Genomic DNA, 17246 nt, shown 5'->3' with positions numbered 1-17246 from the left:
TTCCTGCTTCCCTCGCCAATGGGAGCCGGGGGAGGAGGAGGTTCCATGTGGTGTTATGTTATCTGGGTTTTCATCATAACTGTAATGTCACAACCTAACCCTAACTGTTATGTATGTATGTCTTTATTTATAGCGCGCTATTAATGTACATGGCGCTTCACAGCAGTAATACACGTGGCAATCATATAGATAGTATAAATAACACACAAAGGGGAGAAGTGCTTCAGACATAAAAGTAACATTTAGGAAAAGGAGTCCCTGCTACCGAAGAGCTACAAATCTAAATATTCTTATACCCCAGCCTAACCCTAACTGTAATATGCCAGCCTAACCCTAACTGTAATATGCCAGCCTAACCCTAACTGTAATATGCCAGCCTAACCCTAACTGGCACTCTAAATCCTAATAATCTTGGAACAAATCATTGGAAAGGGAGGAGGCTATACAACCGCCTGCAGGGTAAATAGATACTTTGTTATTCTAAAAAACATCTGTGTCATTGCTTTTTTTAACACCAGAGCAGGTATCAAAACCAGAGGGAGCGTCTGAATGTATTGCTTCACTAAGGTCTATCTAGGACGTGTTTGCAGACATATAAATGGATGGTGTGCACTGTGCATATGCGAAAAACGGTAAGCACAGAACAATCATTTCAAAGGCATATAATAAACTTGCATAACATGAACTCCTATGCAAGTTCAGCAGTTCAAATAAAACATAGTGAGCATGTGCACATCTTCACAGATGTAAAACACATGTACAGCGATCTGTTATATTGAAATGTAAGTTGTCATGTTTTGATTGCCATCTACTTTGTATTCGAGTTAATTTGCTTGGGAGATGTCTGATCATTCCTGTAGTCAGCAGCTGTATTTGTTCTTACATAGTTTTGATGGGCATGGATGCACCTATGTGGTACATAAAGGTTTAGTATCCAATCTCTCAAATTAGACCCTCCTACATAATAGAGAAAAAACACAACTGTAGCGGAATAAAATTAGAACACAGCTTTATTAATTGTTACAACCAAAAGAGAAACTAGGGATTTTAGCACCCCTGGGCAAGTATCACCAAGGCAGTAGCCCCACAAGTCGTCCCCCCCCCTCTCCAAATCTCTCCTCCCCCTCCCCCTCCCCCTCCCCCTCCCCAGTGTCTCTCACTCCCCCTCACCCCCAACCAGTTTAACTCCCCCTACCCCCAACAGTCTCTCACTCCCCCCACCAGTCTCTCCTCCCAATCACCTACCAGTTTCTTTCACTCTCCCCCGCCCCACCACTCTCTTCTCACCCCCCCTCCACTCTCTTCTCACTCCCCCAACCAGTCTCTTCTGGTTCCCTCTGCCCCCACCAGTCTCTCTCATCTCTCCTGTCCCCACCAGTCTCCTCTCACTCCCCTTTCCCCACCTGTGTCTTCTCACTCTCCCTGCCCCCACCAGTCTCTCACTCCCCCACCACCAGTCTCTTCTCACTCCGTCTCCCTCCTCCAGTCTTGCTCACTCCCTCCTACCCCCCACCAGTCTCTCCCACTCCCTCTTCGTTATAACATGGTCCTCGGGGTCCACCCAATCTGACCGCGTTATAACCGGGACCGCAATTAAAAAACATGGCCGCTGCGATCAGTGACTGCGTTCGCCAGAGGGGGAGAGCTGGGATAACTCTCCCAGCTCTCTCTGAGCCCGGCGTCGCAGCAGCAACCCCACAGCACTTACCCGCAGAGAGTCTGTGAGGGGAGGGGGGGGTAGCAGGGGGAGGTGTGTGTGTGTGTGTGTGTGTCAGTGTCAGCCAGCTATGTTGTGGGCCCCAGGAGGCAGCCACTAGTGTCAGTCAGTATTTCTAGCATAATTATCCAGGTGCAGTATTCTGAACTAAGTGGGTGTATTTTACCCCCCCCCCCCCCTCCTCCTCTACGGAGTGATGCTATTCACTGTACTCAGCTCCAAAACCTAAGAGGTTTGTGTATTTACACTGCTAAAAAAGGGGGTCTACATGGACTTCTATTTTATGGTCCATGACTATATATCTGCAACAAATGTGCACAATTGTCCCAGCGTATAGCTCACACACAAATACAGTGTGAGACTTGAATCTTACTTGGGTATGGTTCTGGATATACATAGTATCATCTGTTAAATGCTAGACTACATGTCTGACACTTGATTTGTTCTAAGCTCTATTACATAGGGCATAGAATAATATATAACTCTGTGAGTGTTATGCATTCAGCTTTATTTTTGCTGTAAGTGTTTTGAACCTTTCACATTATTTAGGCTGATACATAGCCACAATGAGGAGTCCCTTAGCCACATGCGTCTCATAGGTTTTAACTTTATTCTTTTGAGTTCTTTTCATCACAATAATTATCAATAAATGTAATTAAAATAAGTAGAGGTAGAGTGCTTACTATAGGGTTTCTGTTCTTGTTTGTGTATTGCTATGCTTAATCCCTTAGCACCCTTCTAGTAAGTGAACTACATTAGGCTGAGCAACTCCCACCCTCCTTAGCGCTATGTATATATGTACATATATACATACACTCATGTATAATCATGTGTATGCATACATAATTATTTGTATGTGTATACATACACGTGTGTATGTGTTTGTATGGGAGTTTGCCCCCCAAAAAACAGGAGTCACGCTCAGACCTTGTTATAAGCAAATCCGCGTTGTAGCGGATCGCGCTATAACGGGGTTGAGCTGTATAGTCTAGTAGCAGCTACTCAATGATTTGATACTGAGCTATGATTGCTATCAGTATAGTGCTGCTCCTATAACACTATAGCTCCTGACCCTACTATTAATATATATCATCTAAGAGGGCTCACCAGTTTAATATTATATATGGTTTTCTACCTCATTTTATGCATTAATAATTGCATTTTCCTCAGTGAGTAGCCCCTTTATATATATGATTACATTCATGTTCATCATAATAGGATGCCATGCGACCTATATTATATTATACTATATATCTAACTATTAATATAAGTCATTATACCACTTTATCTCTTATGTGAAGGTAGTATTCAACTACCATCCATTTATCTTATTGCTTTTTATTCTCGCATAATTTCAGCCAGTTTAAATGAAGTAGCTTTGCTAGCTACGCCGTTCTCATGCTTTATATTTTTTAATCACCGTTCATACACTATTACAGTGATATATGTTTTATGTAATCCCCTCTTTATTAAAGGTTATGTTTTATTTGGGTGGTGTGCAACAAAGTGAATTCTTTTGAGAGCACCTCTTGTGGTTTCAATTTTTGTTTTTCTGTCTATTACCCCAGTTCACAGTGTGCACCCACCAGTTAACACTACTATTAATTTATCACTTTGGTCTACTAGTTCGGAGATTGAGTCGATCATTAGCCTTCTTTTTGTTTTTCTTACAACCATTTGTAACCCCAAAAATGCATTCCAGCCAGATAGAAAAACACATCAATAGCAGCACCTTTGTGCTCCGGAAATAGTGTATGGGAAGGGAGGGGGGAAGGAAATCTCCAGCCATCTTTTAGCTGACCTCCCTCCCAAACCCGGGAATGCTTCACCAAACATGGTCGCCCCCTGTGGCTGTGTGAGGATCAAACGCAGGCTCCGCCACCGTCAAGCTCCAGTCGCCTGACTGGTTCCAGCTTCTCTCTCGGCTTCTCTCTCTGATTCGCCTGTATTGCTATTTATGCTCAGCCTCTTCCACCAGGAAATTGGCTGAGCATAATCCTTTGGGACGGGTGCTGGTCACAAGCACTCTGCCTTGCCTCGCTTATCCTCGATTATTCTGCTTTCTTTGGTCCTTGACCACAGCTTATCATCGACTACTCTGCTCTCTCCAATCCACCAAAAAGGCTTAAGACTCTCTATGATCCGTACCTCTCCTACCATGACCCGGCTAACCACGACTACGAGTCCCGCTTCCGGATGTGGCTTCTCGGCTTCAGGTCAGTGTTTATATATATATCCCCACCTCAGCGTCGCGGTCCAGTCTTGTTTGTGGCGAGCAACCGTTACAGGCTGCTTAGGCCCAACCGCACAGCTGTAACCCAGCTTTTCCACCTCTGATTTAAGGCACACTGCCCTGACTACGCAGTTGGTACCTCCCACCTGTCAAATCACTTTTTCGGACCAAGCGTACAATCAGCACCTCCATTTAAGCATTTCCCAGCATCCATATTTTAGCTGGCGTGGCTATTCTGCTGATGCTGTGACGATGCAACCTGTATTAATAAAACGCAAAATAATTATTGGACATTACACAGAAAATTGGGGGTGGGCTTGAATTCTTCTCTGCTTTGCTGTCCCATCTCATTTTAACCTCTTAAGCCCTGACACCTGGCCACAGGAGGCTGGCAACTTGGGCTACCTCTGCCTTCCCCCCCCCCCCCCCCCTCTCCATAGACCCGGGAGGCCCAGACAGCCCTCCACCTCCCTTTTTTAACTTCCTGCTGCATAAAGGGGGATGGGCCGCTTGAATTCACATCCTTTGTCTCGGGTATCGCTCACAGCCCTTATGACGGTGATGATCCCATGCTGGGTCCCTGCCTTTCTGAAAGACGTAGGTTCCGATCTTTTGAATTAGACCCACCTAAATAATAGAGGCAAAGCACAGTTGTAGTGGAATAAAATGAGGTCACCGCTTTATTAATTGTTACTACCATTTGTAACCTTTCTATGCAAGCCTGATAGAAAAACGCGCCTGATAACACAATCTTTCGTGATATCTTTTTTAGAAAAAAGGCTATCCCTGCCAGCATGGAGCGTGCCTTGGAGCAGATAGCCCCTGCTTCTTTTTTAGCTAGGATAAAACGGACTAGCTGGTCTACCCCGTGCACCTTACCCCATATGGCTGTCACCTTTTTGTTTTATTATAATGGCTGTGTTGAATGATTGATATTGGATGCTGTATATCCCCTGATCAATTGCGTCATTCACTGAGCTAACATTTGGGTTGGGAAGGTGCTGTATGAGCCTGAATTTTCCTGGATCCTTCTTGGGTACATTACTACACTTATTGGATAAACTATCAGATCAGGCAGGTGGGGGGGCTAAAAAAGGGGCCTGCCATGCGCCTTATTGTCACTTCTTTTTCTATCTTTTTAATGTACCATGTGTGCGTGCGTCGGTGCTGATTTCAAATGACGTCTTTTTCCTGTACTTTGCCGCGGACCGAGATTCTGAACCTTATCTTAAACCCCTCTTCTAAGAAAGCTGCCTTTCTGCATCGGGGTAAGCTTGTAGACATGGGACTAGCCTGCTTAGCCTGATCAGTGTTGGGGCCTTTGTTAGTGCTGTTGTGCCCTGCCCATGGATTTTTTTTTTTTTTTTTTTAATTGCTGGGTAACGTCCCTTGCAATTGATGCATGCATGCTAGTGCGTGACGCAGTGCATGTTTATTTATTATTTATTTATAAAATATTTTACCAGGAAGTAATACATTGAGAGTTACCTCTCGTTTTCAAGTATGTCCTGGGCATGTGTGACGCAGCTCATTGTAAGTCCGGCATTTGTCTGACTTACATTTTCCCTGTGGTTGGTTCTCTGGCTGGCCACCCAGCCCTTTCTCAAAGGGATTGACCTTTTTTGGCTTAACTAGACGCAACCATTAGTCAACTCAAATTTTTAAAATCGTGATCCTTTGCATCTTATGCCTGAATTGCTTGTCATACTCATGTCACACTGTGCCCCAGTATGCATAAGATTTGCTGTATACTAGCTCCATATATTTCATTAATGGACCTAGTGCTATGCTAGCAAGCAGCTCCCAAATACCCCCCAAAAAAGGTGTGCCGAGCACGCGCATTTTAAGTGAAACTTCTTTGCCTTTTAGCAGTGAAATTGTATTTTGATTGAGATGTTTTGGATTGAATTAAAGACTTTTAAGAGTATAATTAAAATTTCAGTGACAAAACACAAAGGTTTCACTTAGAACGCGCGTGCTCGCCACACATCCTGTATTTTTATGTGGGAATGGGATTCCATGACGTAACTCACTTTTCTCTGTACATAGCTTCGGTTGAAACACATTTTTTTTAGAACTATATCAAAAGGATAGGATTTTTCTGTGATTTCTACTCTTATTTGGCTTGTTCTATTCTTATATACTTTTTACACCTTAGAGAAACAGTGCAACTGCAAATGTAGAATAAAGGGTGGAATGTCCTCGGGCGCGTCACTCTGCTTGCGGCTCCACGGCGTGTATTATATGCAAGGCAAAGGAGAGAGAGAAGGGCCACAGTGAAAAAAGACAGCTCAAAGTTTTGCACACTTTTTCAACAGGGTGGAGGGAAGGGGGGGGGGTTTGGGAGGGGTGAGAGATGAAGACAAGGGATGGCTGTTATTAATTCAAACTTGTTGACAGGGGACACACTCACATTAAAAACTCTCAAAACTTGAATTGATGTCTCCTCCTCTTCTTGTACTTGGTGTCTTCAACAGATGTCTTCTCTTCTATGTGCAGGTGGATGGATTGAGGCCGAGGAAATGCCTCCTAAGATATGATGTATGCTATTTAAAAGCATTTAGATACGCAATGCATCTCGCCTCCAGTGTCTTGGTGCAGTTTTTCCTTCCCTCTTCTCGGCGTGCGTCTCACTCCTGCGTTCCAGCAGGGCGGATGTGACGTCAGTGAGACTTTGGGGGTTCCGGTTTGGCGGGCTGGCTGTGAATCACCTTCACTCTACGTGTTTCTTCCCTGAAGAAATCCTAAGGGAAGAAACACGTAGAGTGAAGGTGATTCACAGCCAGCCCGCCAAACCGGAACCCCCAAAGTCTCACTGACGTCACATCCGCCCTGCTGGAACGCAGGAGTGAGACGCACGCCGAGAAGAGGGAAGGAAAAACTGCACCAAGACACTGGAGGCGAGATGTATTGCGTATCTAAATGCTTTTAAATAGCATACATCATATCTTAGGAGGCATTTCCTCGGCCTCAATCCATCCACCTGCACATAGAAGAGAAGACATCTGTTGAAGACACCAAGTACAAGAAGAGGAGGAGACATCAATTCAAGTTTTGAGAGTTTTTAATGTGAGTGTGTCCCCAGTCAACAAGTTTGAATTAATAACAGCCATCCCTTGTCTTCATCTCTCACCCCTCCCAAACCCCCCCCCCTTCCCTCCACCCTGTTGAAAAAGTGTGCAAAACTTTGAGCTGTCTTTTTTCACTGTGGCCCTTATCTCTCTCCTTTGCCTTGCATATAATACACGCCGTGGAGCCGCAAGCAGAGTGACGCGCCCGAGGACATTCCACCCTTTATTCTATTCAAATCCACACAGAGGTTGGTGAATAACCTCTGAAAGACTCAGGCAGCGAAATCACTCTGTGGAAAGGACTGGAACCACATATTGAACAGTAGGACAAATTCTTTTTTTGGCGCAAACTTTCCCCCCTTTTTTCCTTCACAACTGCAAATGTAAATTTTATAAGGAAGTGTTCAGTAATTGCAGGAAGAATGTCCTCCTATACTAGCAGTTCCAGTTGGGTGTAGCAAATACCAAGGAGTAGCGAGTTCTGTTGACTAACCAAAGCTCATCACCTGCACTCCTGTTCCCCAGAAAGAAATGCAAGACATACCTTGAAATGAAAGTCAGATAAGCTTTGCATGATGTGCCAGTTAAAAGTAGTAGCACTCTGCTTGATTTTAATAGAAGCCCCAATCTGCTCAACGTGCGCACAGTTCTGTGAATGCCAAGATATTTGGGCTAAAATAGTAGGCTACCTGACGAAGGAGGCAGAAATGTTGTACTATCTGCATGCCTGTTTCTGCGCATGTGCAGGTGGCTCTAGTCGCTTCTGTGTATGCGCAGGTGGTGCTGGCTGCCTCTGCACACAGGTTGTTTCCCGTGTCTGCGCATGCGTGAGGAGAGATGGCTGCTGCGCATGCGTGAGTGGTGCCGGCCACTGCTGTGCACGGTGACCGACGCTTCTGCGCATGCGCCCGGCCATGGCCACTTCTACGGATGCGTGCAGGCATGGCCGCTTCGACTGGTGCTTCTGTGCATACGCTGCCGACGGCCGCTTCTACTTCTGAAATTCACAGCAATGCTCATGTGCTTACACTGATCATCACTTGTGCACATGCGCAAGTATCGCTGGTCACTTCTGCAGGACGATTGTGCACATGCGCAGTCCCTCACTTCCGTTATAATTTTCGACCCCATACAGACTTTTTTTCCCTATGAGATTTTTGTAGGTGCCAGTGCCAGCGCCAGCTAAGAAGCTTCACTTCAAAACTCGAAGCCAATTAACATTGTTTCGTGCCAAATACATCATGCTGGCCTGCTGCCTTTAACCGTTCCTTATCTGCCATGACCTCTTTGGACATCTCAAATATATCTCTTTCTATTGTTGTTTTTTTTTCTTCTTTTGCTATCTACAGAGCTGGTGGTGAAGGCATCGTTCCCGGCGCATGCTGTGATAACGCTCTTTTGGGGGGGGGGGTGCCTTGTTTTTTCGCTGCTTGTCCCTGTACTACCTTGTGTTTGCTAGTTTGAATTGAAAAGTGGGGTGCCTTCGCTATCGGATATACTCACAGCCTCTGACAGTCCTTTCGATCGCACTACTCTCCTGGGATCCGTCACCACATACAATTGAAACCTGTGTAACATGCTCATCTGGTCCTGCAGATGAGGGGCCTAGCTGTTTGCTTGAACAGCCTACCCCTTCGCGTGTTGTGTTGTCCTGGACGCTTTCTTCCTGCTGCTGCTGCTGCATTGTGGTGGGTGGGCTCCTGCGGTGGGTTCCTGGATGGGACAAAAGGCAGGGGATGAAAGGGGGGAAAACAGGTTGCTGGCCAACTGGGGGGCACTAATGGTGTGGGCTGAGGAATTAGCATGCTCTGGAGAGTGATGAGCGGGGCCTCAGAGAGCAGTGGGCGATATTGGATGCGCACGTCTGAAGTTCCAGTTTCCCAGGCTTGCGGGCCATATGGATGCCCATGCCAAGCTCCTGAAGCAGATGAAGTCTTCCATCTGGTGGCATAGGGCCCCGGAAAGTGAGGCAAAAAGGAGTGACTCAGGGCTTCTGCACTGGAGATCTGTGGAGGACATCTTTGATGTCGCGGCAGTCTGGCGTGCCAGCCTAGGTTTTGGCTGAGACTCTGGTTCCCCGGCTTTCCTTGCCATGTTCGACCCGGGCAAGGGTGGAAGCAGAGAGATTGATGTCAGGAGAGCAGAGCAGAAAGGATTCATCATCTAGCAGTTAAGATAAGTGGGTGAAGATAGGGACAGCAAAGCAGACTTCCAAGCTTCTGAATTTTCTCCTAGCATTCTCTGCTTTGCTGCCCCTTCTCCTTTTAACCCCTTAACCTCTGCCCTCTAACACCTGTCCACGGGGGAGGGGCACCTTGGGCTACTTGTGCCCTCACCCTTACCCTGCTGGACCCAACGGCCCTTCCCCTTGTCTTTGTTCACTTTCCGCTGCATAAAGAGGGGGGGGGGGGGGGGGGAGGTCTCGCCTCCTTATGGTGCTGGGGGGGGGGGGGGAGGTCTCGCCTCCTTATGGTGCTGACGGCCCCATGCTGGGTCTCTGCCTTACTATTTATCGATCACTACCAGAAGTGCAGGAACTATTTTTTGGGTGTTGTTCATACAGAATTAGTAACATATGTAACTTACCATAATGTATAAAGCAAAGCAGCCCTCCCTCCACCCTCCACATCCCTAGTTCTAGCTCCCATGAGTACATGAGTACTACAGTAATATTGAATAGATTAAACTGAGAACATGTCATTGAAATGTGTTTGCCACAACTGCTATGGGATTCTGCGATGGAAAATAAGGCTTGTAAATTCCACACAGACAAAATACTGAATTATATGAAATAAAACTATTTGTCACGATATCTTATTTCACGATAAACTAAATACCTCAAAGGTCCATAACCATTTATTTTGAAAGCTTGTCGATGTCGATCCCTAACATTCCCGTCGGAGTCTCAGAATTTGTTTTTATTTTAAACAAATACAAATTGTATACATTTTAGCTTTTTGACAGATACAACATTAAGCCTTGATGTGATTCCTTATTTTGTAATTCAGGTTAGCTGTGAAATGCTGGACATACTAAACACAATAAACAAAAATGAATGAACTTAGGAAATGGAATGAACAAGGAAACCGTGAAGGAAATTGAATGAATATTCAAAGTAATATAAAAAATCTGGAAAAGTTATGGGGGGAATGGAATGAAAAGTTTGCTGCAGTAGGAATACCTGTGCAGGTTTTACAATATAAAGTGACCTGGGGCAAGTAAACCCACCACAAATTTTCCATCCATCCTATGCCTATAACTTAGCCTGTGCTTATCTTTACCCCCGATTTCCAGGTCCATGGCGACTTCGGACGTCTTCAGCAGTGTCCTTTATTAGCATGGACCAATACAAAAATGAATCGTGGCAAAGATTAGTGCCCCTACAGTGTTTTGCAGAAAACACATGATGCATATTATTGCTTCTTAGCTTCTCTGTAAAATGTTTCTTTCTTTCTTTCACTTTAGGGGCTTTACACACTCAAATGATGTTGCATGTGAATCCACAGTGAAATCACCTTTCATACAGGAATGGGCAAACGTTAAAAATTTATGAGCTGGCTACAATTTTTGGGAGGCAAAGTTTTATTTCTAGCTTGAGCTGCTCTCATTGACTTGACTACAGACACTTTTTAATGCTAGATTATATTTTTATAATTAGGGAGGGGGGGACCTCATGAGCTGTACCGGTGTTATTTTTAGTTCTGGGGACCCTCTTGGTTACCAACATAATTACCATTTTAATTATTGGTATTCATCCTGTTAATTCAAAGATGACCACCATTGTCGTCCAATCGGAAGTTGCAATGTCATTTCCCCTGATGATGTTGCGGCTTCCTATTGGCCCACTGGACTGAAGTAATCTGGTGGCCATTTTGATTTCCTGAATAGGTGCAGAAACAGCACTAACTAAAAAGTTATCTGTTTCGGCTGGGAGAGTATGTGGTCCACAGAGCTAAAAATAGCAGGTTCCAGCTTCGAAGTACCCACAATTGCATTCTGTAAAAAAAAAAAAAAAAAAAAAGGGAGGATTGATGCTTTAAGGCAGCGGTTCGCAAACTGGGGGGTGCACCCCCCAGTGGGTGGGAGAATTTCTAGGGGGGCACAGGCGGTTACAGAGGCCCCGCGCTCTTCCCCACGGCATTTAAATTAAATTACGCGGCAGGGTCACGTGATGTAATGTCACATGACCCGCGATGTCATTTGACGCTGAGTCATTGGAGAGGGGGGGGGGGCGCGAATGCCAAGGCTCCCGGGCAGGGGGGCACAGCTCAAGAAGTTTGCGCACCCCTGCTTTAAGGGGAGCTATTTATCAAAGTCTTTAGCATCACACATAGCAATACAATTCCTATACCTCTGCTGCTTTAGTTTTGTAGTTTGACCTATGTTCACACACTGACATACACGTGTTTAATTACTGAGAGTAGCGCTGGGAACCTGGTGGGAGTTTTTTGTTGCAGTCTTGTAGTCAGATTAAAAAATAACACTCAAAATCTTATGCAGATTCCAAGAAATCACCCTATTTTGTCTTAAGATCTTGAAAGTAATACATACAGGCAGAGGGATCCAAAGAGAATTGCACATCTATCAACCAGGTGAACACTGATCATTTATTTTGTGCCCAGGACATGCTTGAAAATGAGAGGTAAGTAATTTTTCCTGGTAAATTATTTTGTAAATAAATAATTCAGAACTAATTTTGTATTATTATTACAGGTCTTCTAGTAACTTTGTTAGATCACAAAGCCTGTCCTGGATCATTCATGGTTAACCTGTCCTTAGTTAATATGTATGTAAGATTATCCTCCTTTACAGCAAAAGTAATAAGCAAATCAAATACAATCAGCTTTATTGGCATGAAAGAAACACATTTCAGTATTGCCAAAGTATGAATACCAGGGGGTAGGAGGGTACAGTATAATGTTTACACCGTACATGGGTAACCGTTACACACAGGGATGTAGGGCTTTGTGGTGTCTCTCAGCCTGTGGTGCTGATAGAGTGCAGCCAGTTCTGCTCTGGTTTAGTAAGCACTGTCTTTGCACAGACACAAAATAGCTCAACCTTACAACTTCATGTAACTAGTGCTGCCCCCTAGGCATGCTGCACACAACTACATGTATTTCCTTTTAGAATGTGATCAGGGATTTCCCTGTACAGACTTCATTACCCAGAAGCCCTTACTGAACTGGAAGCATTGTATGATGAGTGATTATGGTGGGAGGCTGGTTTATGGACCGGAGACATAAATTTGCTTAGCAGTGGTATTTTGTATTTACTATACTCTGTACAGACTGTAGAGGGAGATTAGCTGCCTGCCTTGTATTCCTTACACCTGGCACACAGTCTCGCTGGCTGGCGTGTGGTGTCCCTGCCTGCTCGTGAGGTCAGAACAGGGCTGAGCCAGCTCACAGGAACTGGTGCACACAGCAACACATGGCTGACACAGAAGAGGAAAACCTGCAGAAGCAAGTGAGTGCAGGAAAATGCCTTCTTGGTTTCTGTAATGTCGCAAAGTGAAGCACTCAAGCCTGTTAACCATTTGAGTGCCACAAGGCAATCTCACTTCTGGTGTTTCCCAGGATAACCCAATTAAAGTTAATGAAGTCCCCTCTGAGAGGATGGATCAGACTTTTTAATGGAAACTATGTTATTAAAGTGTGGTGGGGGTAGATATTACTGAAGTCTGTGCTCATTTGTATGTCATTACCCACAATCCCTTGCTGGAGGGGCAGCATTGTATGCTAGGACGGGGCGCAAACTTTTTTCCCTGCGCCCCCCTGCCGGCGGTCCCCTTACCTCCGTGCCCCCCCTCACCCCTGTGTCGGCCCCGGCGTCATGACGTCACGTTGCCATAGCTATGTGACGTCACATGACCTCGCGGCATCATTTGATGTTGCGTTGCCATGGCGACGCATGTGAGAAGCCGTCGGAGCCAAGGTAAGTAAGGTTTACAGAGGCCCTGCAGCTCCCCCGGCACTTAATTTAAGTGCCTTCGGGAAGCACGCGGGGCCTCTAAACCCCGCACCCCCGCACTCAGTCTCGCGCCCCCCCCCCCCTCTGGGGGTCGAGCCCCCCAGTTTGTGCACCGCTGTGCTAGGAGATAATGGGGAAACGGGAAAAGTAGGGTTTCAGACCTGTCTGAGACATGTGAATGTGCTCACAAGTGATATTTTTATTTCCTGAAGTCTGGGTGATCATGATGAAAATGAAGGGTGGGGGTGAGAGTTGTTATAATAAAAATTTGCACTTTTATTAACAATGATCAAAGATACAGTCCAATTACCTTTGTTAGAAATCGGAACTATCACTTGTATTTTTCTTTAATGGTAATAGGATAACGTAGAATCTTCTTGTCTAAGGCAGGGGAGCGCAACTTTTTGAGCTGCGCCGCTCCCCCCCCCTGCCTGCTTCCCCCCCCGCCTGCTCCCCCAGGTACTCGCGCCCCCCTTACTTTTTGACCGGCGTCAAATGACCGTTGCCATGGCAACGCGGCACAACACTCTACGGAATCCCAGTAAGTAGGTTACAGAGGCCTCACGGAAACCCCCGGCATTTAATTTAAATGTCTTGGGGAAGAGCGCGGGCCTACCCAACCGCCCAGTTTGCGCAAAGCTGGTCTAATGCATTCCTATAACATATACACATAAAACGTGCATCAGGGAGATAAGCTACGGGGGTACAACCTTTGTTTTAGGCGGGCCAATAAGCGGGCAGTGGTCCTACTGCCCCATGCATCCGGTTTCCATTAATAGCTAAAACCTAAACTAAATAATGCCAAAAGTACCCAAAGATAATAATATTTTTTTTAAAATATTACAAACATTTTTTTTTTGTTACTTGAATTTTTATTGAATTGTTTTCAAAGATTATGGGGAAAGGATACATAAAAGAAAAAAAGGGGTACGGGGGGTGCATAGATACAGATAGTTGGTAATATCACATTTGGGGGAAGGGGACAGCATTTGTACATACAGTATATAGCATTCGTAATACAACATAAATGACAACATTCAGAATATTTTAATCTAGATATAGGGATATACCTGCATTGCGAACATTTTTTTATTGAAAAGAGAAGAAAACTTGAAATTAAAAAAAAAAAGAATCTGAATTTAAAATGTCTCAATGTGATTTCTAAATTTGCATGAACAGTTTCTCAATATTAGGATTGATTTTCGAGGTTAATAACAGAAGCATAAGCAGACGGCGCCCACATGGGTGTCTGTCAATTACCGATCTGTACCGATTATTAACAAGGTTAATTGCTGAAATCATCTGTTCACAAAACAAATATGGGGAATAACTTAAATGTAATTCAATCATTTCAATTTATTTAATTTATGTTTAATCATTCAAAATGTATGTTAATATTCATAAGTTTCCACTGTCAGGTTTTTTTTAACTTTAAGGATTTCTTAGTGTTCCTTTCCTTATCGTTTTATTTAAATTTTATTTTTCTCTCGTTTTTGTGGCTTCAGGTGACCTTCCAAATGCCGTCGTGACAGGCTGGTCACCCCTGAAATAGACTTACTCAGTTTAGACTAGAGCCCCCCCCCCCCCAAAAAAAAATGTTCTCCACTTCTTAGGACAGTGGATTAACTATGGTTCCTCATGTATTAACCCCTTTGCTGCCAGGTGGCCTTCAACACAAGGCAAAGGGTTACATTTACTCATCCTTTTTTTTTATATATTTGACACTTTTGACAATTTTCTGTTTTGTAAAATCCTCTTACCTCGGCGTCATGACGTCTAAGAAGCCGCCGGAGCCAAGGTAAGTGAGGTTTACCGAGGCCTTCGCCGCTTCCCCGGCACTTAATTTAAGTGCCTTCGGGAAGCTCGCGGGGCCTCTGTGAACCCCGCTCCCCCCGCAGTCAGTCTCGTGCCCCCCAGTTTGCGCACCGCTGGCCTATCCAGACTTATAATGAACCAAATCAACTTCTACTTACTTATAGTATTATGTAAAATCTAGCGATTAAAAACGATTGATTTTTAAGTGGCAGAAGAAAGGGGGTTGTTTCAATCTCAACATATGATCATTTGTGAGATTACATTTCCATTTCTTTGGGCATGAATCCTGAGAGTCATAACTGCAGCCTCACTATTACTCTGAGAGTACCAGATGCTTCTAATTTAGGTTTTCAATCTATACCAATAACTACTAATAACATCTGTAGTTGTGACAGTCTAATTTTTTTCTTTTCTAAGATTGATGAGATTGAAGCTTTGGCTTCTATATATGGAGATGAATGGTGTGTGATTGATGAAGCCGCAAGGATATTTTGCATCACAATCTCTGATTCATCAGATCGACTGAAATGGACCCTTTGTTTACAGGTACAATTTAAATAATTAGAGGTTTAGTATTTCTCGTTTTTCTCTTCATTAGGTCAAATTTGTGTAAATGTGGTTAGTATCCATTTACAGTTGGTCATATAAACTATTCCATTTCAATAATGATGTGAAGTTACCTACAAAATATGGCTTTGCTTTGTGATTTTAATAGCTAACTTGACCATCCAACCTAATCCCTAAGCATGTTACACAGATGTTACTTAACAATTCTTTACTCTCCTTGTTCATGCTCTTGCTGAAGTTTCCTGCTTTGCAAAGTTGCCTAGATACACACTCAAGAGACTGTAAATAGAACTCGACACGCTTCGCATGTTGATGATAATATACAGTATTATGAATGTGCTAATTCATAAGCTTACTGTATCACTTCTTGCATAAAGAAAAATTAATCATTCTGGCAATTACAACGGTTGTCTGAGATATTCCACTGACTTTGTACTTCTTTTCTAAGGGTAAGATGTACAATTTTTGATGGCATCTTAAATATGATATCAGGGATCCCCTATGAAGGAATAGGAAAGTCGTGGCCACTGTTCATATCCCCATGACGTATGGGCTGTGGTATTTACTACAGTATTCAGACAGAATAGGCTTTGTGATTTAATTAAGCAAGTTTGGTTTTGGCTAACCATGAATTATGAAATGAAACACAGAAAAGCAAAAACAATTTGTTGTATTGTTGTCTATTTTGTTGCCTTTGGCACATTGTTTCATACTGTGTTTCAGGTTATCCTTCCTCCTGAATATCCGACTGCAGCACCACCTATTTATCAACTAAAGTAAGCACCGATACTTGATAATCAGTTACTGTAGTTAATGTGAAGGAATAAATATAGGGCTGCCATTCAAACCAATTATGTTAAATTTTTAAAGATTAAAAACTCGCATATTTCTAATTTTAAGGAACAAAAATTCTGCAGAGAGTAAAATAAAGCATTATATATAAAATCTATCCCATAACACAATAATAGACCATACGATACCGGTTGAAGCACGACATCAAGGGACAGCACACAGGTAAGTTGATCACAAGTTCTTTGTATTGAAAAAGAGACACAAAAAACGACGGTCCCCCAGTGGGGGGGGGGGTTGAGAAAGGTCCCACTGGGGGACCGAAACGTCGTTTTTTGTGTCTTTTTTTTCAATACAAAGAACTTGTGATCAACTTACCTGTGTGCTGTCCCTTGATGTCGTGCTTCAACCGGTATCGTATGGTCTATTATTGTGTTATGGGATAAGCACCAAACTTTGTTTACTTTCAAGTGGAGTGCCCCGGCTGTTTTTTGGAATATAAAAAATATGACTGACTGGGTGGGGGGATGACTGACTGGGTGGGGGGTACCTCTGGTGTCCTACACGTTCTCTCTCTCTCATACACACTCTCACACACACTTTGTGGGGGGAGGGGGGAGCGGAGAGGGGGGGAAGCGGAGACAGCCATGGGGACCGAGGGAAACACACCTGCTGGCATCTCCTTCCCCGCGCGAGCAGCTACGGGCACCGGGGGCAAGCGGGACCGGGGGGGGCTTACATCTCCTGCCCCGCGCTTGCAGCCACGGGGACAGGAGCGGAGACTGAGGGGATAAGCGCGGGCAGGAGACAGGGACCGCGCGCATGGAGCAGGAGCAGCCATTACTTACCCCTGCAGAGAAGGGCTCCATTCCGCGTCAGGACCAATCAGACAGGAGGATATTTTTTTGTTATTTATTTATTTTTTTTAATTTGTGGGGTGGGGGGGGGGGGGAAGCGGAGACAGCCACGGGGACCAAGGGGAAAGCGGGGACCGGAGGGCAACCGGGATGGGGGGGGGGGAGGAGGAGGAGGAGGAGAAGAAGGAGGAGGAGGAGGAGGAGGAGGAGGAGGAGGAGGAGGA

The 17246-nt window shown here is 44.5% G+C and overlaps 1 protein-coding gene and 1 long non-coding RNA gene across 4 annotated transcripts in view; both read left to right on the top strand.

The window, feature by feature from the left end:
• Window positions 1-19: 19 nt before the first annotated feature.
• LOC142486373 (uncharacterized) lies at window positions 20-11657 on the top strand. The gene is made up of 3 exons (XR_012798943.1): window positions 20-111; window positions 524-632; window positions 11553-11657. It is a non-coding gene; the product is annotated as an uncharacterized LOC142486373 (long non-coding RNA).
• Window positions 11658-12201: 544 nt separating this feature from the next.
• The window catches only part of IMPACT (impact RWD domain protein), a 35864-nt gene continuing 30819 nt past the window's right edge, over window positions 12202-17246 (top strand). For all 3 annotated transcript variants that reach the window (XM_075584937.1, XM_075584941.1, XM_075584935.1), the window contains exons 1-3: window positions 12202-12490; window positions 15227-15355; window positions 16100-16152. In XM_075584937.1, the coding sequence (XP_075441052.1) occupies window positions 12455-12490; window positions 15227-15355; window positions 16100-16152 (218 nt within the window). In that variant the 5' untranslated portion in view covers window positions 12202-12454. The remainder of the gene's footprint in view (window positions 12491-15226; window positions 15356-16099; window positions 16153-17246) is intronic.

Source organism: Ascaphus truei, chromosome 2, assembly GCF_040206685.1.
Source record: "Ascaphus truei isolate aAscTru1 chromosome 2, aAscTru1.hap1, whole genome shotgun sequence".
Taxonomy (NCBI): Eukaryota; Metazoa; Chordata; class Amphibia; order Anura; family Ascaphidae; genus Ascaphus; species Ascaphus truei.
This window is presented reverse-complemented; position numbering and strand designations above follow the sequence as displayed.